This window comes from Osmerus mordax, chromosome 17 (assembly GCF_038355195.1).
Source record: "Osmerus mordax isolate fOsmMor3 chromosome 17, fOsmMor3.pri, whole genome shotgun sequence".
NCBI lineage: Eukaryota > Metazoa > Chordata > Actinopteri > Osmeriformes > Osmeridae > Osmerus > Osmerus mordax.
The window spans coordinates 9959096-9984059 of NC_090066.1; the positions used below are offsets into that span (position 1 = coordinate 9959096).

Sequence of the window (24964 nt, forward strand, 5' to 3'; positions counted from 1 at the left end):
GATAAATAAACAAATTCTCTATTTTTGTATGTGTCGTCTCTTGGCAGATCCTTCCAGAGGCAAACAGATTATTCTAGTTTGGTTGTGCTGGACTGGTTTTCTGTGTCCGTGTGAGAGAAGGAGAGACATGTTCCATTTATCGAGCCCCTTTGGCCAGGGCCGTCGCTAGACCCTTTTTACTAGGGCATGTCCCCCAATATAAATTCTGGTGTGCCCCAGTAATTGTTTGATTTTTTTGGTTTTACCTATTAACTTTATTAGTCAGTGCATTCATTTAGATTGATAATCCCAGAAAAAGAAACACAGTATCCCAATCAACGCCTGCAGACTTCCATGTCGGTGAGCTCTTCTGTGCTTGCTGTAATAGCCACTGCAGCGCGCACACAAGTCCAGGTGTCGGACTCGGCACACAAGTGAGAATTGAAGTAGGCTAAGGAAACATCACAAAACTAAAGACAATTTCTCAATAATAGGCCAACCGATCATCTTATTTTGACTCAAACATAATAACAACATGAGACCAACATATTATATTAGCCTACATGAAGCTCAATTTTTTTTATCTGAGCTCAAGTTATTGCAAAAAATATTGCCGTGCATGAACTATTGTCCCTAACCCTGGTAGGTATATGTCCCTACCAAATCTGATATCAAACTTGTATCCCTGCACTGTACATATAATGAGTATGGGCCTTGTGCCCCTACAAGTTTTATGTCTAGCAACGCGCCTACCCTTGGCAATGCATAAACCATTGAGACTTAGTCCTCAGACATGCACACACACACACACACACACGCACACACAGACACACACACACGCACACACAGACACACACACAGGCACACACACACACACACACACGCACACACGCACACACACACACACACACACACACACACACGCACACACAGACACACACACACACGCACACACACACACACACACAGGCACACACACGCACACACACACACACACACACACACACACACACACGCACACACACACACACACAGACACACACACAGGCACACACACCAGACACCAGTGATGCCACGCGTTACTCTAATCTGACCACTTTTTTCAGTAACGAGTAATCTAACGCGTTACTATTTCCAAACCAGTAATCGGATTAAAGTTACTTGTCCAAGTCACTGTGCGTTACTATTTTGTCATTAATAGTAAAATATATATTTGATTTCTTCTTGCGTCTCTGGGAGTTAAGCCTATGCGACAATTAAGTCACGTTTTCAGCACGAGGGTCACGTCACGTGTATATACATAGACCTACCACTCAGCGACACAAACAACAATGTAGCAGGAGAGAGAGAGATGCGCATTTTCGAGTTGGAAATACAATCACTATTTTGAGTATTTGTCAGCTAAAGATGGAAATATCAAGGTTCGTTGTACACTCTGTGCCGGTGGCGACAAAGTGCTATCAAGCTACAAAAACACAACGTCAAATTTGAAGAAACATTTGGAGTCGCAGCACTGCACAGTCAAACTTATAGAGACGGTTGTCAATGGGTGCGTTCGACTTCATGCATCACCGGCGGCGCTGCATGAAGTCGAACGCACCTATTTTTATGTTGAGGCGGCGGGGGTGTTGTTGGCAGCTGCTGAATGTAACTAATAAAGTAACTTGTAATCTAACTTAGTTACTTTTAAAATCAAGTAACTGTAACGTAACTAAGTTACTTTTTCAAAGTAATTCTGGCAACACTGCTAGACACACACACATGCCCACACACACATGCACACACACACACACACACAGATGTCCTATATTGCCAGATCTGATTACAATCTAAATGGTGCCAGCCACTTTGACTTTACTCCAACATTTCCTCTGCCAGCCTTACAGGGAGCAGCAGAAATCCAGCTTGTGCTAATTGTCCCCTCCCCCGCCCCGTAGCCTCCCAGTGTTCAAAGGAGCCCCTGTTGTCTGGTCTCAAAGGGGCCTGTCCAGCCCTGGTCCAAGGACAGTGAGAATCAAACTCTAGAACTCTGTCATGTATTCAGCGGCAGAATTGAAAAACCTGTTCAGCGACTGTCGTTGCAATCTCCAAAAAAGAAATGTTGTATTTGACGTAAAAGAAAAAGTGCGTTACCGTAATGCATTTACAGTTAAAGGGGAATTAGTCGAGTGCCATAACCAAGTACTTAACCTAGTATAGAAAAAAAATAACTTAGCTGCGTGGAATCACTTTTTACACACACATACGTATATATTTCTTTTTTTACGGTAAATCTATCCTTTTATTAAGTGAACGTGTGGAGCGACCACTCTCACGCCGACACGTCTTAGCCATCTCCGGCTCTCTCCCCTCCTCATCTCTTCTTCTCTCTCCTGTCCCCCCCCTTCCCCCCCCCCCCCCCCCAAGGTGGAGGCCATGCGGTGGCGGTCGGGCGACCCGTCCCTCCCGGCGTCGGTGTGCAGCGTGCCGTGCCGTCCCGGCGAGCGCAAGAAGGTGGTGAAGGGCGTGGCGTGCTGCTGGCACTGCGAGCGCTGCGAGGGTTACCACTACCAGGCCAGCGAGTTCCTCTGCGAGCTCTGCCCGTACGAGCAGCGCCCCGACCGCAACCGCACCGCCTGCCAGCCCATCCCCGTCGTCAAGCTCGAGTGGCACTCGCCCTGGGCCGGTGGTCCCCGTCTTCATCTCCGTCCTGGGCATCGTGGCCACCACCTTCGTGGTGGTCACCTTCGTGCGCCACAACGACACGCCAATCGTGCGGGGCGTCGGGCCGCGAGATGAGCTACGTGCTGCTGACGGGCATCTTCCTGTGCTACGCCATCACCTTCCTGATGATCGCCGCGCCCGACGTGGGCGTGTGCTCGCTGCGCCGCGTCTTCCTGGGCCTGGGCATGTGCTTCAGCTACGCGGCGCTGCTCACCAAGACCAACCGCATCCACCGCATCTTCGAGCAGGGCCAGAAGTCGGTGACGGCGCCGCGCTTCATCTCGCCGGCGTCGCAGCTCGCCATCACCTCGTCGCTCATCTCCGTGCAGCTGCTGGGCGTGTTTGTGTGGTTCGCCCGCCGATCCGCCGCACACGGTGGTGGGACTACGGCGAGCAGCGCACGCAGGAGCCGGCAGCGGCGCGCGGCGTCCTCAAGTGCGACATCTCCGACCTGTCGCTCATCTGCTCGCTGGGCTACTCCATCCTGCTGATGGTCACGTGCACCGTGTACGCCATCAAGACCCGGGGTGTGCCCGAGACCTTCAACGAGGCCAAGCCCATCGGCTTCACCATGTACACCACCTGCATCATCTGGCTGGCCTTCATCCCCATCTTCTTCGGCACCTCGCAGTCGGCCGAGAGGGTGAGTGGGAGGGGTGTGTGTGTGTGTCTGTGTGTGTGTCTGTGTGTGTGTGTGTGTGTCTGTGTGTGTCTGTGTGTGTGTGTGTGTGTGTGTGAGACATGACTGTGTGTGAGGAAGAGAGCGGTGCTGGATGAGGTGTGGGCTTACGCAGTTTCCCGGAGAAAAAGATGAGAGGGGTTGAATTTAAGGAGAGCGTGTGCGTGGAACAGTGGGATGGATGTTTTGGTGGAGTGATTGAATATTGGGAGATACCAGATACCACTCTCTCCAAAGCCTCGTCTCTCCCACATGAATAGCAGAGGTCAGCCTGTCTGGGTGACTGCATCCACTGTCAGCACCAACATGGGACTCACTCTTGTCAGAGTTTGTGATTGATTGTGTGTGTGTGCCTCTGTGTGTGTGTTGATGTTCTAGTGTCTCTGTGTGTGTGTGTGTGTATTTAGGAAAGGCTTACTTGAATAAAAACAGTGTAAATGGGTCATTGGCACCTAAGTGTGTGTATGTTTTGAGTACACAGTGTGTGGCTGTCTATATAGCAGGAGCTGTACAGTGTGCGTGTGTGTGTCCACAGCCTGTAGATAAACAATTCAGCTCAGCAGGGCTCAGGGGAAGTGCTTCCCCATCCTACAATAGGGTAATATAAAGTGTGTACATGCACACGAGGTGCGAACAATGGACCGGGTGGTTTTCTGTCTCACCATGTGTTGGTTTCTCACGGTTTTAGGTTACCATTGTTGAGGAACAAAGGCAGTATGTGATTTAGAAGTGGCACTGGTGAGGAGGGAAGGGGAAAGGTGGGAAGAGGAGAAGGAGAGGAGAAGGGGAAGGAGAAGGAGAGGGAGAAGAGAAGGAGAGGAGAGGAGAAGGAGAAGGAGAAGGAGAAGGAGAAGGAGAGGAGAGAGAGAGAGAGAGAGAGAGAGAGAGAGAGAGAGAGAGAGAGAGAGAGAGGAGAGAGGAGAGAGGAGAGGGAGAGGGAGAGGAGAGGAGAGGAGAAGGAGAACTAGAAGGAGAGGGAGTGGAGAGGAGAGGAGAGGAGAAGGAGAGGAGAGGGGAGAGGAGAAGGAGAGGGAGAGGAGAGGAGAGGAGAGGAGAGGAGAGGAGAGGAGAGGAGAGGAGAGGAGAGGGAGAGGGAGAGGAGAGGGAGAGGAGGGAGGAAAGAGAGGACAGGAAGGGGAGAGGAAAGAGAGATGAAGGGGAGAGGAGAGAATAAGACAGGGGAGACGATGGCAGAGGCGTGAGGAGGGAAGGGGAGGGGAGGAAACAATACAAGAGGGGAAGGGAGGAGAGGAGAAAAGGTATAGAGGATAGAGGAAGAAGGGGGGGGGGAAGAAGGTGGGGGGAGAGCTGATCAAAAAATAAAAGTGAAGAAGAGGAGACGTGCAGCGCCACCCCCCCCCCCCCCTTCCCCCCCTTCCCCCCCTTCCCCCCCCCCCCCCCCCCCCTCCACCCCCCCCCACACCCCTCCGCCTGAGACAGATTCTCATTAAAGCATCATTACCCGTTTACTGCTCTCCTCTCCTTCTCCTCCTCTGTTCTCCTCCCTCCGTCGGCTCGCAAGCTGACACTCTCTCTCCCGGATCTCCCAATTAGACACCAGGCAAACAGCGTGGCACACTTTTCAGCTCCGGAGTGGCAGGGTAGGAGTGAAGTCCTCCAAAAAACAACAGCAAACAGCTTTTGTTTTCCTTTGCTTGGCTGCGCGCACACTGCACACACACACACACACATCGCAGGCATACATGTACGCACACACAGGCGGGCATGGGCACCCACATAGGGATGAATACACGCACACACACAAACAGGCGGGGCAGGCACATGCAGTACAGCGATAGACACACCCAGTTACGGAGCCACACACCAACGCAGGAACGCAAACAAATACAACCACAGGAAACAAAAGGACAAGCTCAAACCCATACAACAAGACACAAACAAAAGGAAAGGTAGATTTGGAGCTGGAGACATTCAGGGGAGACAAAAAAGGAATTCTAAATAGTATGATTGAGCAAATCCCTTTGAAGTCAGTATGTTGGCTGAGTTTGGTATTCTGACACACCGGATGAGGTGAATTCAATAGACCTGCAGACATGACAGTCTTAAGGAAGAGTCCATATGAGAGTAGGATTGCTGGAGGTTCTTAGCCAATGCGACGCGAGCATTTCCCCCTCGCTAAACGCAACGTGTTCAGAAGGTGGAACGCGCAGCCGGCAAACGTTTCGACGCTGACAGCGTAGGTGTTCAGATGCTTAAGTTATCCTCAGAGAACACGTCGAGACGACACTGAGACGACACTGCTCTTGGAAAGCATCATCTCCTTCATCCCCGCTCCGAGGGAGCGCATGCGTGTGCGCGTTCACTTGACGGGGGTGTGAAAGAACGTCGTGCACTTTGACATTAGAGGAGCGAGTCAATACGACTCAACAGATACCGTTTTTCACAATTGCTAAAACACATTCTTGAAACAGTCACCCATTTTCTCAAAACTGTAAACGCAAAACCTCATCTTCAAGCACTATTTACAAAACCTCTGAATTCTCTTGCAAAATGAAACTTTCGCCTCAAAACAGATTTACCTGTGCTCAAAATCAAACACTGCTCTCAAATCATAAAGTGATCAAAATGATATACACTATCAAGCAGTCAGTAAACAATACTCCAAAAAATTAAAACACATTGTTCAAAACATATAGTTCTCAAGGAGAAGTACATTTTTACATAATCTCAAAACAAATTTCATATTTATCCGTCATTGTCTTTTGATGAACGACAACATGTTCTATCATAGTAGCTCAAATTGTATCAGAAATTACTACTCTGCTTTGCTCTTTGCAATTTTTTTGGTTCTTTCTCCTCCTTGTACTGTACTGTACCCTGCATCTCACTACTCACAACTCAATCTTGTTCTTTGTTATGAACCTGCAACCAGTCAAAATCTATTGAGCAGTCAGTACTGTTACTGTAACAAATGGAAAGCACAATATTCAGGGCCATACAATTTGTTCATTGTACAGTATACAGCCTAAAATGCACTGTACTACAGTATAAAATACTACAGTAAAAGGGACAAAAATCTAAGGAGTAAACATGTGATCAATGTGCTTCTTCTTGTCTTTGGGCTGGGTCAGGCCAGAGCCATTCGTCGACATCACAAGCAATATTTTCCCCATCTTCAACAACCTGTTTGCTCTCTGAACTGGCTTATATTGGTTGTGTCACATCATTTGAAACAAGTTAAATAAATTTTGAGTGGTTGTGTTTTGTCAATGACATGTTTTCTCTATTTGTATTTGATTGTTGCCATTTGTGTTTACCGGTATGGATGACATGTGCATTAGACTGCAGAATGTGTTTTGAGAATGAGAATGTGTTTAGAGTTTTGCTGAAAAGTCTATGTGAGATCTGCAAATTGTGTTTTACCATGTTAAATGGTTTAAGGTATTGACAACAGACTGCACAATTAGCTACATGAGTTCAGGCAACTGAGAACTTTGTTCAGCCAATGGGTTTTAGTGTTTTAGCAATTCAGAAAAACTGTAACAACTCACTCTTGTTCTTTGTTGATTTGAACCTGCAACCAGTCAAAATCTATTGAGCACTCAGTACTGTTACTGTAACAAATGGAAAGCACAATGTTCAGGGCCATACAATTTGTTCATTGTACAGTATACAGCCTACAATGCACTGTACTACAGTATACAATACTACAGTAAAAGGGACAAAAATCTAAGGAGTAAACATGTGATCAATGTGCTTCTTCTTGTCTTTAGGCTGGGTCAGGCCAGAGCACTTTGTCGACATCACAAGCAATATTTTCCCACCTTCAACAACCTGTTTGCTCTCTGAACTGGCTTATATTGGTTGTGTCACATAATTTGAAAAAAGTTAAATCAAGTTTGAGTGGTTGTGTTTTTGTCAATGACATGTTTTCTCTATTTGTATTTGATTGTTGCCATTTGTGTTTACCAGTATGGTAAACACAAATGGCAACAATCGTCGACAAATGATGTGACACAACCAATATAAGCCAGTATGTGTTTACCAGTATGGTAAACACAAATGACATGTGCATTAGGGTGCAGAATGTGTTTTGAGAGTGAGAATGTGTTTAGAGTTTTGCTGAAACGTCTATGTGAGATCTGCAAATTGTGTTTTACCATGTGAAATGGTTTAAGGTATTGACAACAGACTGCACAATTAGCTACATGAGTTCAAGCAACTGAGAACTTTGTTCAGCCAATGGGTTTTAGTGTTTTAGCAATTGAGAAAAACTGTAAGAGGTCTTTTTTGTAACCCGATCCAATGCGACACCACAAGAGAAGGAGAGGAGAGGAGAGGAGAGGGAGAAGGAGAGGAGAGAGAGAGGTTGAGAGAGAGAGAGGTTGAGAGAAGGAGGAAAGTGAGAGGGAATAGAAAAAAGAAAGAGAGATAGAGAGAGAGAGAGAAGAGAGAGAGAGAGAGAGGGGGGGGGGGTGAGAGAAGGAGGAAAGTGAGAGGGAAGAGAAAAAGAAAAGAAAGAAGAGAGAATAGAAAGAAAAAAGGAGTGAAAGAGAGGAACGATGCTTCAGACCCTGCCAGTAAATGAGGCTGCTTCGAAGGACGCACACTGTATGTTGCCAGAGGGCATGATGGGAAAATTAGGGTTTCAGGCAAAAAGGATTTCTGTTTATGATCTCCTTAAAGGTGTACGTCGCTAGAGGGATGGGTAGCGAGAGAGAGAGAGAGAGAGAGAGAGAGAGAGAGAGAGAGAGAGAGAGAGAGAGAGAGAGAGAGAGAGAGAGAGAGAGAGAGAGACAGAAACGGCATGAGGGAGAGATGTAAGAGAACCAAACAGTGAAGGAAGAACCAAACAGAACCCTGAACACAACCTTCCAACAGAGATAATCTCTTCCAACTGGATTCACTGTAGTGCTTTTCCCATTAAACCCAAAACACCTTCAACAGAAAGTGCGCAAGAAATGCATGAGGATTGCCGTATGTGAGTGTGTATATTTGATTGCCTGTGTGGTTGGGTGCCTGTGTGTGTGTGTGTACTGTGAATGTATGTGTGTGTGAGACAGATTACATTGCCTGGAATGTGTGTGTGAGTACTGTGAATATGTGTGTTTGTGTGTGTGCACTGTGCATGTATGTGTGCGAGTACTGTGAGTGTGTGTGTGAGTATGTGTGATCTGTGTGTGTGAGTACCGTGTATATATGTGTGTGTGTACTGTGTCTGTGTGTGTGTCTACTGTGTCTGTGTGTGTGTTGTGTGTGTGTGTGAGTACCGGCGTATGTGAGTGACCTTTAACATGCTGATATCAATCTCTCATTTACCCTCCCGCTCTCCTGAATGCAGGGTAAATGCACGGGGCCGAGCTGATCCCATGCAGGTAACGGCCCTGGCCGTTCGTCATCCTCCTCTCAGAGATTTTAAGGGTGGCGTGGCCGCTGGCTGAATGAGGGGAGACCGCCCAGGTCTTTACCGGGAGAGAGGAGCACGGCCATCAATTCAACATAATCTGACTGGACTGGGCTCTCACCGGCCTGCTCTCTGCTGTACTGTGGGAGAGAGAGGGGGGGGGAGGAGAGAAGGAGAGAGAGAGAGAGAGGGAGAGAGGGATGGAGGGAGAGAGAGAGAGAGAGTGAGAGAGAGAGAGAGAGAGAGAGAGAGAGAGAGAGAGAGAGAGAGAGAGAGAGGAGGGGGAGGGGGGGAGAGAGAGACGGAGGGGGGGGGAGAGAGAGAGGGGGGGGGAGGGGAGAGAGAGAGAGAGAGAGAGAGAGAGAGAGAGAGAGAGAGAGGGGGGAGAGAGAGATGGGGAGACAGAGAGAGAGATGGGGAGAGAGAGATGAATACATTTCAATAAAGTAGTAGAAGAGAGGAGGGATGGAAGGAAACTGAGTAAGGGAGAGAAAAGGCACGGAGAAGAGCAGGAAAAGGCAATGTTCTCAGATAAGGAGGGGATGCAAAGGATAGAGGAGAAGAAGCCAGCAAAGGTCAACAATAGGCAAGCACGAGAGCAGGGGAAACAACAAAGGGAGAGAGAGCGGTACAGGTCACAAGAGAGCAGGCAGACAGATTAGCCTCTGATAGGCTGATACCCCAGAGAATAGAGCAAAGCTGATTAGACAGGAAGACGCTGAACGCCGGAGCGTGATGCTACATGCTAACGCTACAAGTTACACGCTAACATCTCCCCACGTTAGAGCACGAGCCGGCTCCGACACCAAGGCCCGCCGCCGAGCTCTCCACAAATCTTAGCACTCGTCCCCCACGCCGCTAGCGAGCTCCTTTGATCATCGCGGAACGCGACAACGCTTTCATTTTCTCCCTCGCGCACAATGACGCGAGTAGAAAATACACAAAACATCCACTGACACCCCCACACACAAGCCCACATGCTGCACAGAGGGAAGACAATTCACCATGCGCCAAGCTCGACTTTTGTCACTAATGTGCATGTCATCCATTTGGACACGTTGTTCGGTGATGACGGCGTGTTCTCCGTCACCATCACGAGAGCAGCCTTCCACATCCTGATGGGAATACACAACATTCCACAGTAGCAGCAAACAATGCAGACAGCAGGCGTTGGATCCCAGCATCACACAGAAGAATCCCTTCCCTGGGGACCTAACACACACACACACACACACACACACACCTTGTCTCTCACACACACACGCGCGCAGCATGAATAATACCCACACGTCACTCACCCCACAAATACACACACTATCACACATGCCCATATCCCCCATATATACACGTGCACGTATATTTCTACTCTTACACAACCCCCCCTCCCCCTCCCCCCAACACACGCACAAAAACACACACGCGCAACTTTGAAGGGAACAGGGCTTCGATAGATTTAGCGACACCGTGACAAAAGAGAACCGTATCTCTGAGGGTGACGCGGAACACAACGTTTCATAACGGACCAGTGGACACATCTGATCCCGACGTTTTCCACAATCCGACACAGCTGTTATTGTTCCTTCCCGTACCTCGCGGACGCACATATTGGAAATGTCAAACACATTACCCAGACCGGGCTGCATTACAAGGGGAGTGTGGGAGTGTGTGTGTGTGTGTAAGTGTACAAGTGTGTGAGAGAGGGAGAAAGGCAAAGAGGGAGCGCGTGCAGTCGCGTGTGTCCGCGTTTGTGCGTGTGTGTGTGTCAGTGTGCGAGAGAGGACGGAAGGGCAAAGAAGGAGCGTGCGTGTGTGTGTGCGTGCAGGAGGATCAGAGGAGCAGGCAGAGTGTAGCAGCTGCTGCTACAGTCTCCCTGGCTCAGTGGTGTTCTGCCTTGCCACACTGCAGACAGGAGCTGCTAGGAGCACTGTATGAAATGCTCAGGCTCTGCTGGCTATACAGAGGTTGGGATTCACATTTGATCGTGTGTGTGTGTGTTTTCAAGATCAAGTTTTACTATCATTGTGAGCACCGAGTCCCCACAAGTTTAGTCAACGGAGGAAACATTGGGTTAGAGTTAGAATAAGTATAAGGGTCAGAATTACATTCAAGGTTAAACTAAGGGATTAAGTCCAGACGATTGTGAATGGAAGTGAATTGTAGGTCCTCACTACGATAGTTAAACAAACGTGTGTGTGTGTGTGTGCGGTCTGTGTTTGTGTGACAACACGTGTGCGCTCACTTGAGCCCGTGTGCGAGCGTCTGTGTCTGACTGTGGTGTGTGTACTGCCGGTATCTGAGTGAAGGTAATTAGCCGTGTGTGTGTGTACGCGTGTGTGCCTGTTACCTGGCTGGGGTTCCAGGAAGCCCTGCCAGTGCTAATGACAGGATAAGTAGCACAGTCATCTGACTGGAGGGAAACAGCTGGGGGTCTCACTTAGAGTCAGTCCCAAACCCCCCCCCACACACACACACACGCACACCCCCACACACAAACCCAAACCCATCCCCCCTTTGCATAGCCCACAGAGGTTTTAGCAGGAGCAAAACTGATAGGAGCGGTCAGCTGTCTGGCGAACAGCGATGATCGCCAGCGATGTTGTCTTAGCAGAGGTTGTGATGGGCATTTGACCACCCTCCCTCAAACCTAGACGTACAACCAAAAACACCTGCTTGCCGCTATCCCCTAAGTGAGACGGCTGGCATGGTCATTGTAAGAATGTATGGTTAGAATCCATCCTACTGTAGAGAGTCACCGAACAATTTTGGAGATTTCCTCCTAGTGAAAGATTGGGCTGCTGCTTCCGTCTGCGCTGGTTCACACACACACACACACACACTCTTCCTGCTGGAACACACACACACACACTCTCTCCTCCGTTGCACACTCCATCCCTCCCCTGGCATTACACTCTCCCTTCTCACACACACAAACACGGCATCATGATTTAATGATGAGTGGCTATCTTTTGCTCCATTGGCCTATTAACTATATCCCGCCCTGCTCTCCTCTCTCTCCCTTCCCCCCGGAACGTACACAAGCACACGCACTCAGGTCACACGCTCGCGGAAACAAAGAGCACTGTACCGAGACACAACTAAGCTTAGCAGAGCTACAAGGTCATAAAAGAGGTCCGAGTTTCCAAAGTATCATTACTGTCCAGACAAACTGTTCATTCAGGATGTTATCACAGTCCATGTCCACCATCCACTGTATATGATGAACGAGGGAATTCACAAGCAGACAAATGAAAGTGGCAACGACGCATTTCGCAACACAAACCAGTGTCTTTTCATTTGTGCGTCTTTCATGCTGGTCGCTCTCTGTAGTCGTGGATACCGCCGCCGTTCTCTTCTTCGTCTCACGACACCATTTATCTTGTCATTTGTCGCGTCGCACTGAAAACTCTCACCACGCGGTTTTTAACCCGACCCAAGTGATTAAAAAGATTAACAGATCCCGCGGGGGGGGGGAAGGGGGGGGGGGGGCTGAGAGGTCGATGGGGGCTGGACTCCAAATGGCGTCGGGAATGAGTTTAGGACCCCGAGGCGGTCGGCGAAGTCACCTCACTCGTAAAAAAAAAGGAACCTTTTTTGAGGCCAGGCCACCTCCTGAACTCATTACCCCAAAGGCAAGGGAGCGTTGGAATGTTAAATGACACCGCGCGGGCGGCGTGGGCGCGGGGGCGAGAAACAGAGCAAGAGAGGAAGGGAAGCCGAGCACGGAGCCGCGCGGTCGGTCGTCACGGCGACGGTGTTGGAGGGGGGGGGGGGGGGGCGGCAGCACATCCGATTGAACACGGGTGGAGTGGGAGGGGCTCCAAGTACGATATCGAGTGTGCAAAGTGTGCGTAAATTGAGTGAATGGAGTGAACGGCTCCTGGTCCTCCACCCTGGTATACGATGACCACCTCATCTGACCCACCACACCACACCGGCTATTCGTGTATCCTTGCAGGGGGAGGGGGTATCTTGAATGGTGAGCTTCGGGGGACAAGTGAAGTGATGGAACGGTATAGAAACCATCTCTGCACTGGAGAGGTTCATGTTTACAAGAGTTTGTGCAGACAGACTCTGCCTGCAACAGAAACACAGACGTAGTGTCGCCCTGCAATCCCAATATGCATGCGGTACTTGAAATAACAGCAGGCTTACAAAGTGTGTGTGTGTGTGTGGGTCCCAAGAGTTTTGGAAACCGATGTAACAACTTGGTGAAGGACCTTGGTGGTAATGGGAGACCATTGTGAGGTGATAAGAAACGCTCCTTCAATCCAGCTCTGGGTTTAGAGCTCTCAAGAGCAATTCCCTTCTCCTTGTCATAATATCTGTGTGATGAGTATTGAGTGTGTGTGTACGTGCGTGTGTGTGTGTGTGTGATACAAACCTCTGCTTGTTACTGTAATGCTCTCAATGATGTAGCAATGCCTCCCATATCCCAGCTCATGTCCTCCAGTCTAGACAAAGACAATTATGTACCAGACACTTGTAATATAAAGTGGATCGTATCGAATACGCCGGAGGCAGGGTAAGCGTGTGCGCGTGTGCGTGCGTGGCGTGTTATCCAACAGGAGTTGTATTCGAGACATACAGCCAGAGAGCTACACCCTCGTCCCTCACTCCCTCCATCTGAGTTCCTTCTCTCTTTGTGCTTTTCACCCCCTATCTCTCTCTCTCTCTCTCTCTCTTTCCCCGATCATCTTCTTTTGAATCCCTTCTTTCCCTCTTCCTGTTCCTCTGTCTGTTCCCTCCCTGTCTCTTCCCCTCCTCGTCTTCCGCTCCGTCCATTTCCCCCACCCCTCTCCAGCACCCCTCCCCCCTCCAGCACCCCTCCCCCCCTCCAGCACCCCTCCCCCCCTCCAGCACCCCTCCCCTCCTCCAGCACCCCTCCCGCCCTCCAGCACCCCTCCCCTCCTCCAGCACCCCTCCCCTCCTCCAGCACCCCTCCCCCCCTCCAGCACCCCTCCCCCCCTCCAGCACCCCTCCCCCTCCTCCAGCACCCCTCCCTCTCCTCCAGCACCCCTCCCCTCCTCCTCCCCTTCGCTGCTGCTCTTTCCATCTTCCCCTCTCTCGTTAGGCTTTTCTGTCTATCCTGGGGTGACCCGGTTCTAAGCAGGTGATAGAGCGTGGACTTCAGAAGGCCTGTGGATGGATGGATCCAACGACACACACACACATACATTCTCTCTCTCTCACACACACACACACACACACTCACAAACACACACACTCGCACACACTCCTTCTGTCTATGGATGAATGTTGCACTGGAGCGTGCCTAATCGCCTGCTCTCTGTTTGACTTTGTTAGGGGAAATAAACACACACATACACACACACACACACACACACACACAGAAGCTTAGGCAGCAAGAGACATATTCGCTGTGGATGTGTTATGTTACCTGGACAGGCAGGAAGGTAGTGTGTGTATGTGTGTGTGTGTGTGTGAGAGTGTGTGTGTGTCTCTCGTAGCGTCTGTTGTAGATGTCTCCATAGCTCAGTGGTCCAGGGTGTCGTACTGTGGACTTCTGTCTCCACTGTTTAGCCAGAGAGCTGCAGCACACTGCTAGAAAGAAGGGATTGGGACTCTCTCCTCCTCTCCTCCTGCTCACTTTCGATCTCACTGTTCTTCTCTCAAGACGACGGTTGTGTCCAATCTTGTAGCCCCTCCGTCACCTGTCAGTGTTTCCAAGGTTGACCCCCCCCCCCCCCCCCCCCATCCTATCCCTTCCATCCATCGTTTCCACCTCGCCCACTTTCTCTCCTCCTCCTCCTCTCCCCCCGCCACCCCTCCTCGCCCCCGTTTGCGATCTTGCTTTTGACCGCACGCCCTCCTATTATCTCCGACGCGACACACGTGCCCCACAGACACAGTGGCACGCGCCCCCGCCCACACGCAGACTCTGATTGGATGACAAGTGCTCCTGATAGCTGTAGCGATGTTCTATAACTGTTACTGGGTCTTTCTTCTCTCCAGGCGATCCTCTACTGGTACACCCTGTACTGAGCTAATGTGTGTGTTTGTGTGTGTGTGTGTGTGAATGTGTGTGTTTGTGTGAGTGATGTCACAGTGCTTGTGTGACCTAGGCGACTATGAGTATGTGAAGATATATAGCTCACGCCTAGGTGTGTAAGGCTAATTTCAGCGGACAGGCATTAACTGAGCAACAACGACCTGGTAGCACACACACACACACACACACTCCACAGGGCTAACCTGCAGAGCACTAGTCACACACCAGCAGCAAAGTCTGAACGCTTGTCACGCACCCACACACATCCATGAGCAAAGACACCACAGGCACACTCACTCACGTGGGTGTGAGCACACACACACAATCACACAAACACACAAACACACACACACAAACACACACACACCCCTTATCTGAATCCCTCAGGGATGCCTTGAGAGCAACGCCGTCGAGTGACAAGATAGGAGCGTGTTACCGTCGAGAAGATATCATGCCCTGTCGTACCAAATAATGCATGCCCTCAGCTCGGCGCTGTACAATGCATTCATATCAGTGGCGTCCTAAGTGCTTCTAACTCTCGGCCCTCGCCCCTGGTCGGGCCGTCTGCCTGTCCGGCTTCTGTCACTGGGCTGTTAGCGAATTCAGCAGGCATATTTCCCCCTTTCACTCTCTGTCTCTGTCACCCACACCCCCACGCACGATACAACACTTGAATATCCCCCCCTTCTCCTTGTTCCTCATTAAGAGGGAGATCCAGGGGATGAGTGTGTACATGTGGTACCCGTTCCCTCCTGGAGACTGTTGTTGTTTGCTCCGCGAGCGGAACGCCGGTATCCGAGCGTGACCGGCCATCTGCTAACAGATGCTCCCTCCGATGGGTACCAGACACGCACACGCGCGCGGCAGCGCCTCGCTGGGAGGAACACCTCAGAATGTGTGTGTGTGTGTGTGTGTGTGTGAGGAAGGGGACAGGTGGGGGGGCGTTGACTTATTCACCAGTCCAGCCAGGTGATGAGAATGGAGAACAACAAGGTATAATGGCCAAATGAACTGACATCTGTGCCTCTCTCTCTCTCCTTCTCTCTCTATCTTTTCCCCTGCCCCATCTCTCTGTGTACGCGTCACCTCTCCCTTTTCTCTCTCATTTCCGACTCTCCCGCCTCACCTCACTCTCTCCCCCTTTTTTGATCGACCTTTTTGGTTCCAAACCTCTCCATCTCCCTCCCCGTCTCTCCCTCTCCCGATCTCTTCCCCTCCCTACCCGTCGCTCCCTTTCCCGATCACTTCTCCTTTCTCCCCACCTCTCTCCCTGTCTTTTTCCTGTCCCCCGTCTCTCCCTTGCTCGATCTCTTCCCCTCCCCCCTCCTCCAGATGTACATCCAGACCACCACCCTGACCATCTCCCTGAGCCTGAGCGCCTCGGTCTCCCTGGGAATGCTCTACATGCCCAAGGTGTACGTCATCCTGCTCCACCCCGAGCAGAACATCCCCAAGCGCAAGCGCAGCTTCAAGGCCATCGTGACGGCCGCCGCCATGACGGGCAAGCTGGCGGGCTCCAAGGGCGGCGACCGGCCCAACGGCGAGGTGAAGACGGAGCTCTGCGAGAGCATGGAGACCAACAGTGAGTAAGCGGACACAATGTTTTCTACCTACACATATCTTGGTTTTCTTTGAAACGGGCGAGGATTTTCGACGTGCCGACTCGCGTACACGACGGTAGACATGGCAGCTCGCAAGCAAGCGGCTCGTGCGTTCCACGTCCAAGTCGAACGGGGCTAAGTGCCTCGGCGAATCCCGACTGGTTCGTTTAATTGTCACGCCGAGGATACTGTTTTGGAGGCGAGGAAGAATTTTTACAGCTGCCGTTTTTTTTTTTGTGTGTGTTTTTTTTTACAGACTTAACAAAGCAGTCAGACTAGAAGAAGTTGTTTGATACAGCGATACCAAAATTCGCTTTCCAATCCCGTCAGCAAACCGATCTCACTTCAAAGCACTTTGCTCTGCTCGCAACCCCCCCCCCCCACACTAGCTCCACCAGCGCGTGGAGGCAAATCTTTTTTCCTGACTTTCCTTTTCTTTTGCGGGGGCCCACGAAATACGAAATAAGAATAACAACCCGTCACGGTGAAGCAGTGTTGCTAGACGTCGACAGGTTTTTGGCTTTTCTGTTGTTGTCGCGGTAATTAAACGGATCCCTTTGTACTGGCGCGCCAGGTGTGTAATTCCTTGTTACAGCTGGGGAGCCTGACGTTCCCACAGGCCCCGGTCGCCGCGTCAGCATTTTTCCGCCTCCACCCTCCCTCCCCCCCACCCCGTCTGCCGGGTGAAAACAGCGCGCGGGGGGTCACAGTTCATTTAGTTGCCCATTAGCGAAACCCGCTGACTGGACTCCGAAGAGTGTAATGTAATTCTGCCAACAAGTGACTTATTTTTTTTTCGAAGACTCTCTCCTACTTTTGCCCGCCGACATTTTGCCCGGTGACGCTTCCGTGAGATTCCGACCGTGTGTTGTTTGTGTAGGGAGAAGCGGAGGGGGAGCAGGCGGGTGGGTGGGCGCAGGGAAACGCTGGCATTTCCAGTGGAGCGGTCCTGGGGAGGAGAAGCTGCGACAGGTGCAGACGCTGGCTCACAGCAGCCGTGCAGTGGAGCAGATAAGGTTTCTGTTTCTTTAATAACTCTGGTCTGTCTCTCTTTCTCTGTTCTCTCCTCATCCCCCCCATCTCTGCTCACTGCCTCCCCCCCCCGCCCCTTCTCACCGTCCAATCTCTTCCGTGCCCGTCTCTTTCTTTCACTGTCTTCTGTCTCTCCATCTCTCCTACCTCTCTCCTCTCTTCCTTCCCCTCCATCAATCCCTCCCCTCTCTCCTCTCTTCCCTCCCCTCCAACTCTCACCCCCCCCGGTCTTCCCTCCCCTCCAACTCTCACCCCCCCCCCCCCCCGGTTTTCCCTCCCCTCCAACTCTCACCCTCCCCCTTCTGTTCCTCCACCCTCTGCAGCCTCATCAACTAAGACGACCTACGTCAGCTACAGTAACCATGCCATCTGATGGGGATCCAGGCAGGACGGAGAGGAAGAGGTGGGCCTCCCGGGGGTGGGGTGGGACCACCCCGGAAGTAACTGTCACACGCAGCTGATTGGCTAACTGGATGATGGACACAGGGGGCCCCCGCTGGGCAACCAAGCATGAGACATTTTGTATTGTTCCGCATCAAAACCCCTCCCACGACCGCAGAGAGGCTGGGCCACACAGACCAACAGCCAATCAGTGTGTCTTGTCTCCTGCCGTTCCTAGCACAATGGCCCAATCACAAACTGTTCATGAAGAGACTGAAACTGAAGAAAAAAGAGCTGTGGGCCACGCGGTCCACTTTTATCTACATCTGGAATAAAGAAAAAAAATATACGACAAAACAAAAGAAAAAAAACATGACAAAACAAAAGAAATTCAAACAGTGTAAACGTTATATAAAAAGGGGATGCAAGGGAAAAGACATTTAACCCTTGTGTTATCTTCGGGTCATTCTGACCCATCAGTCATTGTGACCCACCGTCGTATTGTGACAACTTTACCGCATACAAAAACAAAGTGAAGCATTTTCTTTTAACCGTTGGGCTGTCTCAGACCCCCCACATTGCAACGGTTAAAAGAAAATTATTTGTATTTGTTTTTGCATTGGGTATAATTGGGTAAACACAACGATGGTTCGTTGTGAACCTTTGGGTCATGTGACCCGAAGGCAGCACAAGGGTTAAGAGAACAAAGTTTTAAAGATATTCTAAAAGAAAACAAATAGGAACCTATGCGACTGGATTATGTTTGTTGTTATTCTACCTGTAAGTATTTTTGTGATTGTGAAGATGTTTTCATCCTCGTCCCATGTGGTGCGACCTTGCATTCAAGATGATGCTGTCCCCTGTGCCAGCTCGTTGGATTGTAGCCTTGGGTTGTGAATCTGTCAATGCCATGGTTGAAGCATGCCAGTTTTTTATACAAATGATTTATTTATAATAAAGGAATGTTTTGCAAATGTGTAGATTTGTTTGCGAGTACTTTTGAGGCGTGTGGCTGACTGTAGGTGCATCCAATATCAACCTCGCTTCCTGAACTAAGCATTGTTCAATGTTCCCTAGAAGATTCTCTATACAGTCTGCTCCATTAAACGATCAATGCAGCAAATCCCTCTTCCTGACAAGCAAAAAAAAACAACTTTTGTGTCGCATTTTGGAACGTGGCATATATCATTCATTGATTTTGCCGGAGCTTTTACAAGGCTTGCAAAAAAACTTTCTTCCTGTGTGGTGGTACTGTCCCCATCCGACGAGCTGCAGGCTGAAAGAGCCTGTCAGGAAGCAGGGGTTGATGGGAAGTGTGCGTTTGGTTGGTGTGTGTGTGGCTCGGTGCACGGGTGCACCGGGGGGCCGCCGGCTCGACGTTAACAGTTACAGGGGAGGTGAAGAGTCAGTCTGCCGCATCGGCGCATCCCGTCTCGGAGGCGGGGGGGGGGGGGGGGGGAGATCAATAACACAGAAGGCAGCGAAAAGGTGGCGACGTACAGCGTGACGGCTTCGGTGCACGACAGCACTCGTCCTGCGTGTTCCACCGAAAGCATTCCGCACTCTTCGAAAATGACCGGCGCTTGCAGAAAAAACCCTGCAACTTGTAATTATCACCACCGCTACTGTTCATTTGCAACCCAAATGGCAGGAAAAAAAACGTGTTTTCTACAGATGGTGATGGCAGCATCCACCTATTTTACACCTCGCGCATAGCAACGAAGCACCTGGGAATTCAGTCCGCTGTCCCCCTTTCGACCGTGACAGATAAGGAGCTATGCTGCCCTGGAACATGACGTCGGAGTGTCATCTGGCAGTTGTCCCCAAGTGGCCAATGTCTGCCACTCAACAGCCAGTCAGGACCCCCAGGGCCACCAATGAAAAGCCAGAGTGACAGTCATTCCCGAGTAATTCCGAGCTATCTGTTACCGGCCAATTCAATTATCCATCCCAGGTACTGTCATAGCTACACAGACAGCTCAGCCTGGAGGGGTAAGGTCATTTTTGGACCTCACAGGTCGCTATCAAGAGGCAAGCATTAAGCGCTTGTGTTTATTTGTTTATTTGCGTGCGTGCGTGTCTTTGCTTGTGCGTCGGTCTGAGGTGACGACAGATGGCTCTCTCTTCCGTGTGTGTGTTTGTGTGGGGGTGGGGGTGGGGGGGTGGTGTTACCTTGATGGATGCGGTTGCCACGGCACCCTGACCAGATGTTACTGGCACTTGATCAGGGCACGCCTCAAGTGGGATGGTTAGTCAGATGCTTTGCGTGGATGCACTGCAGCTAGACTGAACCCTGAAGCTGTCTGTGGGCCCTTCCAGCAGCCCCCACAATTCTTCTCGTCAACCTCATACTGCACGCCGTGACCAATGTTTCACGACTCTCCTCCAGACTAAAAGGCAGATGTTGACGTCTGACCATCTGAAAGTCCTCTCCCTCCTCAGATTCGAGCAGTATGGAACTCAATATTGGAGGGAAATTTGAGATTTCGATTCGTTTTCGGGGCGAGTCAAATGCAGGCCTCAAGGGAAGATTTGTTTATTTATGTATTCGCAGGAATGTTTTGGACTATCGCTTCTATAATAAGATTTACCACTGCTCTGAATCAAACTAATAATGGTGATAGTGTAGGAGGTGTTGTGTTTTACTGTTCAGCTGTGTTGTTCCTGTTCCTGACAACAGCTTGCTCTCAGCGGACGGAGAGAGAGGAGGAGAACAGGTTTAATCTCCAAGCTGCCAGCTGCCAAACAGCAAATACAAACACATACCCTCTCACACAATGCCTCCAATGGGTCTGTCTGTTCAATTTGAATGGCTACGACTCACTGCGGAATGAAAGCACGCCCATTGCTCTCGCACACACTCTCCCTGAAACCCCTGCCTGCCTGCCTGACCCTTGAACGAGATATAAAAACCGAACCCCCAAACGCGGGATGGGTGTGGCGACGAGGGAAATCATCGTAAAAAGAAAAAGAGTTCCGAGGAAAAGTTTGCCGACGCCCTTCCCTCCTTGCGCGTGTCCCCGTCGCCCCCGCTTGTGTCGTATTCATTCGCCGCTCGCTCGGCTTCCGGGTCTCCCCGGGAGACGGGGAGAGGGCGGCGGCAGCGGCAGGATAGGAGTAGCCGGTGCGTCGGGGACGAGCGCGGGGGGGGGGGGGAGGGGGGGGTGGTGGAGGGGGGGGGGGTGTAGGGGGGGGGCGGGAGGGGGAGGCGACACCTGGGAGCGGTGTGCGCCATCAGAAATGTCACAGCTGTCAGTCACGGCTCCCTGCTCGGCCACGCTTCAGCAGAGGAGGCGGGGTCCCCGCAATCCTGCTAATTAGGATTGGGGGGGGGGGGGGGGGGAATGGGGGGGGGGGGCAGTGCTGGTTGGACTGCAGCTAGTCACGCAGGACCGACATGCAACATCGCTGATTCTGCCTGGGCGAATCTCGAGCTGAATACCAGCACACTGCCAGGAAAATGCTTTATAAGGTTTGTGCCTGTGGCTGTGCCTGTGGAAGTTATTGCATTTAAAAATTCACTATTGTCTGTAAGCTTGTTGAAACTACAGTACATCTTGTGCCCCGTATACCAAGCCCATGATGTTAGAGGCCAATTTTTTGTAATGCTTTTTTTTTCTTGTACACAATTTCACTTTTAACGTAGAGTTCTGCTGTTGAGGAAAGCATTTCTAAGGGTCAAAGCATTTCAAGAGCTACTCTTAACGATAACATGTTAACCCCAGAGCATGCATCCAAATGATCCAGCCCTACATCCAAGGGCTTACTTGACTGTTGTGAGACAGGAACGCCGACACGTCGCCAGTCACGTGACCAGTCACGTGACCAGTCACGTGACCTGTATCAGAACAGGAAATCTGCTGCTGAGAGGCACCAATGTGCCGCAATATGCAACAGGGAAAAGGTTATCTGTCAGCAGGATTTCTGAGCACTACCGACGCCAGATCGGTGTATGGCTATCACAACGCTTCTGCCTGTGGGAGTCCTCGGAGCCTTTGCCAACGGCTTCTGGTTTGCTGGCTGACATTCTTGTTCTCGAGGTCAGAGACCACTGCAGGGGACTTAGCTAGAATGACATTTGGCCTTGCTGACATGACCTTACCTGGCCAGATGCTTGTCGACACCGCAAATCGTTTTTTTAGGATGTAAACCAATTTGATTCAAGTTTGTTTGAGACCCAAATATACCAACAAAAAAACATTCAAATAATATGACAGTTTTTACACTTGTAAAATGGAAATACTTCCTGATCATTACTGATTATGAGTCATGGACGAATAGTAACACGTTACCATAATGAAGTTAGAATAAAAACCATATTCTCTTCCAGAGTGGAGGAGTGGGTTAGAAGAGTGATGAAAATGGAAGGAAACACAAGGAAAAATCCTATATATTTTACGTCTGAGAAGAACTACATTGCGTCTTTGGAGGCTCTGCCTGACTGCCGAATCCACCACAGTGGGGATGTGAGCTGTCCCCCCCCCCCCCCCCCCCCCCAACCCTCACTCTCTCCTCTGTGACAAATTAATTTCCAACCGCACGTCGCGCCAATGAGCATAATTGCTTTCGGGGACTTGCCAGGGAGACTGCGCACGGACGGCGAAGGCTGACATATGATCTGGTTCCGTATTGTGCTCGGGACTGTGATACACATATTCAACTGACGACTCATTGTCACCGGGCTTTTGTCTGGGAACAATAAGTGACTTTGCCTCAGCCCAAGTGGGTTTCTCCTCCGAATATGGATGAATGAAGCAGCTCTCGCTGGTTCGTGGTGGCACCCTTTCACAAGAGCAGGGAGGACGATTGAGAGCAATTATCGCTGCTCTCCCAGGCTTGGTGGGCCACAGGAAGGACTGACATCTGACCTGCTGAGGGGCCAGATGGGGGTGGGGAGCACCCGGTGCCCCCGGTAAAGGCTAGGACTGGGCTTCCTTCGACAGGAAAGGACCTGTTGCTCTGGTTATCTCTGTTACTCTGGAGGTTTTCGTTTGTTTGTTGCGTTTGTTCACAAGCTATCCCAGCCAGTGCCCAGCTATGGAGAATAAGATCAGTCGAACAGCACTAAAATGGCCTGTCAAGTTTCATTGCTTAATAACTTGATTCAAATTCATGGACGTGTATCCATTCTCTGACCTTCTGATTCTCAATGCTATTGATCGCCAACTAGCTCTCGCGCTCTAAAGCCTGGGACACAGGTAGAGAAGAGAGGGGAGAGAGAGAGAGAGAGAGAGAGAGCGTTGCCGTACGGCGCGTGCCCGTGAAAAAAAAAGATGTTCTCCTCGAATTTCACCACAATCGATTGGTTGAGCTGCACCCCCCACCTGCAGCAGTTCAGAGGAACAAGCGGGCAACAACAACTCGGACGTTTCTCCAGTCCAGTCGCAGAACGTTCCTGTTCAGGAGGACAATCCTGTCAGCAGGTCAAAAACAAATCCCGTCAGCATGCTCCTGTCCTGTGGCCTCCAAGCTGACTCTGTTGCTACCTGAATGGTTTCATTTATTCGTGTGAAACAACTAAGAGTTTGTGCGAGCATGCATGCATTGTTGGGTTTCAGTGTGTGTGCGTGTGTGTATGTGTGTGTGTGTGTGTGTGTGAATCTGCATGGACGAGTGTTTCTTGGCAAGTCTCCGTACGCACATAGATCTCTTTCGGGCGCACTTTCCGATTTCAAAGCCGTTAGCTACAAAAGTTGCAGATTGACATTGTCGACTTCAGATGGATTTTGCCTTAAAAGCTACAGCCCATTATTGTAATGGTATTTGATTTAGACAAAATGTTCACGCCTGACGAATCGCACGGAGCAATTTAGTCCATATAAAACCTTGTCCTTTTATGGTTGGCGAGAGGGTACATGTAATAGCGCAAACTGGAGACAGCTCGCCTTTTCAGGGCCCATTTAGAAAGTGCCAGAAGGCATCTGCCGTTGCTGGAGCTATTGGTCCTGTCAGTCTGTCTGCCTGCCTGTCTGCCTGTCTTCCTACGTATTGGGCGTCCTGTCTGATTACCTACATACATGTCTGCCTGCCTACCTGTCTGTCTGTTTACCTGTCTGCCTGACTACCTGCCTTTCTGCCAAACTACCTGTCTGCCAAACTACTTGTCTGCCTGACTACCCACCTGTCTTTCTGTGGACACGGTGTAAAGGGGTCTTAGTAACAGCACAGAGCAGCACTCCTGCTCTCTGTCCACGTTTGAATAAGAAGGAGACGCAGTTTGTAGAGTTGTGGGGCTGAGGTCCATTTAAAAGGCGTTGAAGACTCACCCGCAGGCAGAGCAGTATATGTCCAGCCAGCCTTCCAGCTAGCCAACGTTCATGTGATGAATCATGTCGTTTTTGGTCATTATTAGAGTTGTCAACCTGGGGCCTTTCAATCAGGCTCTCTCTCTCTCTCTCTCTCTCTCTCTCTCCTCTCTCTCTCTCTCTCTCTCTCTCTCTCTCTCTCTCTCTCTCTCTCTCTCTCTGTCACTCTCTCTGTGTGTCTCTATCTATCTGTCTCTCTCTTTGTCTCGCTATCTTTCTCTCTGTCTCAGAGAAACACACATACACAGATTCTCACACACTTGCGCGTGCAGGGGAGCCCAAACAGTATGAACACAAAGTAAACATAGAGACAATCCAGCACACAGTCTCTTGTTCCCACACACACGCACACACTCACACACGCACACGGATGGTTCTGTTACTACATTGAGCTCATTTAGAAGACAAACGTACAAGGGGGCTGTCTACACAGACGCTATTTGGATCTAATCTCCCCCTAAACCATCCAGAATGACACTTGTTATCACTGCGAAGGACGCCTAAACGTTGATCTGTTCAGCATGATCGTTCTGCGATAGGCTCTTCCCAATGAGAACATTAGTTAGATAGCAAACGAGCAGTTGTGCCTGAAAGTGAGAGGTACAGTACTGAGCCTCCAAGAGAACCCAAGTTAACCCAAGAGAACATGGGTGTTCTGGTGATAACCATGATAACCGTCACACAACTGTGTAATGGTGTAATGTAACTGGGAGCTGCACAGACAGGGACCGGAAGGCCCTACGTAGTGTGACCCGGTCTGCTGAGTTCATCATCGGCAGGAAGCCCTACAGGACACCTACCACACACGATGCCCCAAGAAAGCTGGCAGGATTCTAAGAGACTGTTACCACCCATCCTTCAGTCTTTTTACCCTGTTGCCTTCTGGCATTCGGTCTCGCACACGCAGAC

General features: G+C 50.4%; 1 protein-coding gene across 1 annotated transcript in view; it reads left to right on the forward strand.

Moving 5' to 3' along the window:
- The window catches only part of grm8a (glutamate receptor, metabotropic 8a), a 22692-nt gene extending 4519 nt beyond the window's left edge, over positions 1-18173 (forward strand). Inside the window, 7 exon segments of the mRNA XM_067255019.1 lie at positions 2386-2643; positions 2645-2737; positions 2739-3038; positions 3040-3063; positions 3065-3325; positions 16069-16318; positions 17693-18173. Of these exon segments, the coding sequence (XP_067111120.1) occupies positions 2386-2643; positions 2645-2737; positions 2739-3038; positions 3040-3063; positions 3065-3325; positions 16069-16318; positions 17693-17742 (1236 nt within the window). The 3' untranslated portion in view covers positions 17743-18173.
- Positions 18174-24964: the final 6791 nt, after the last annotated feature.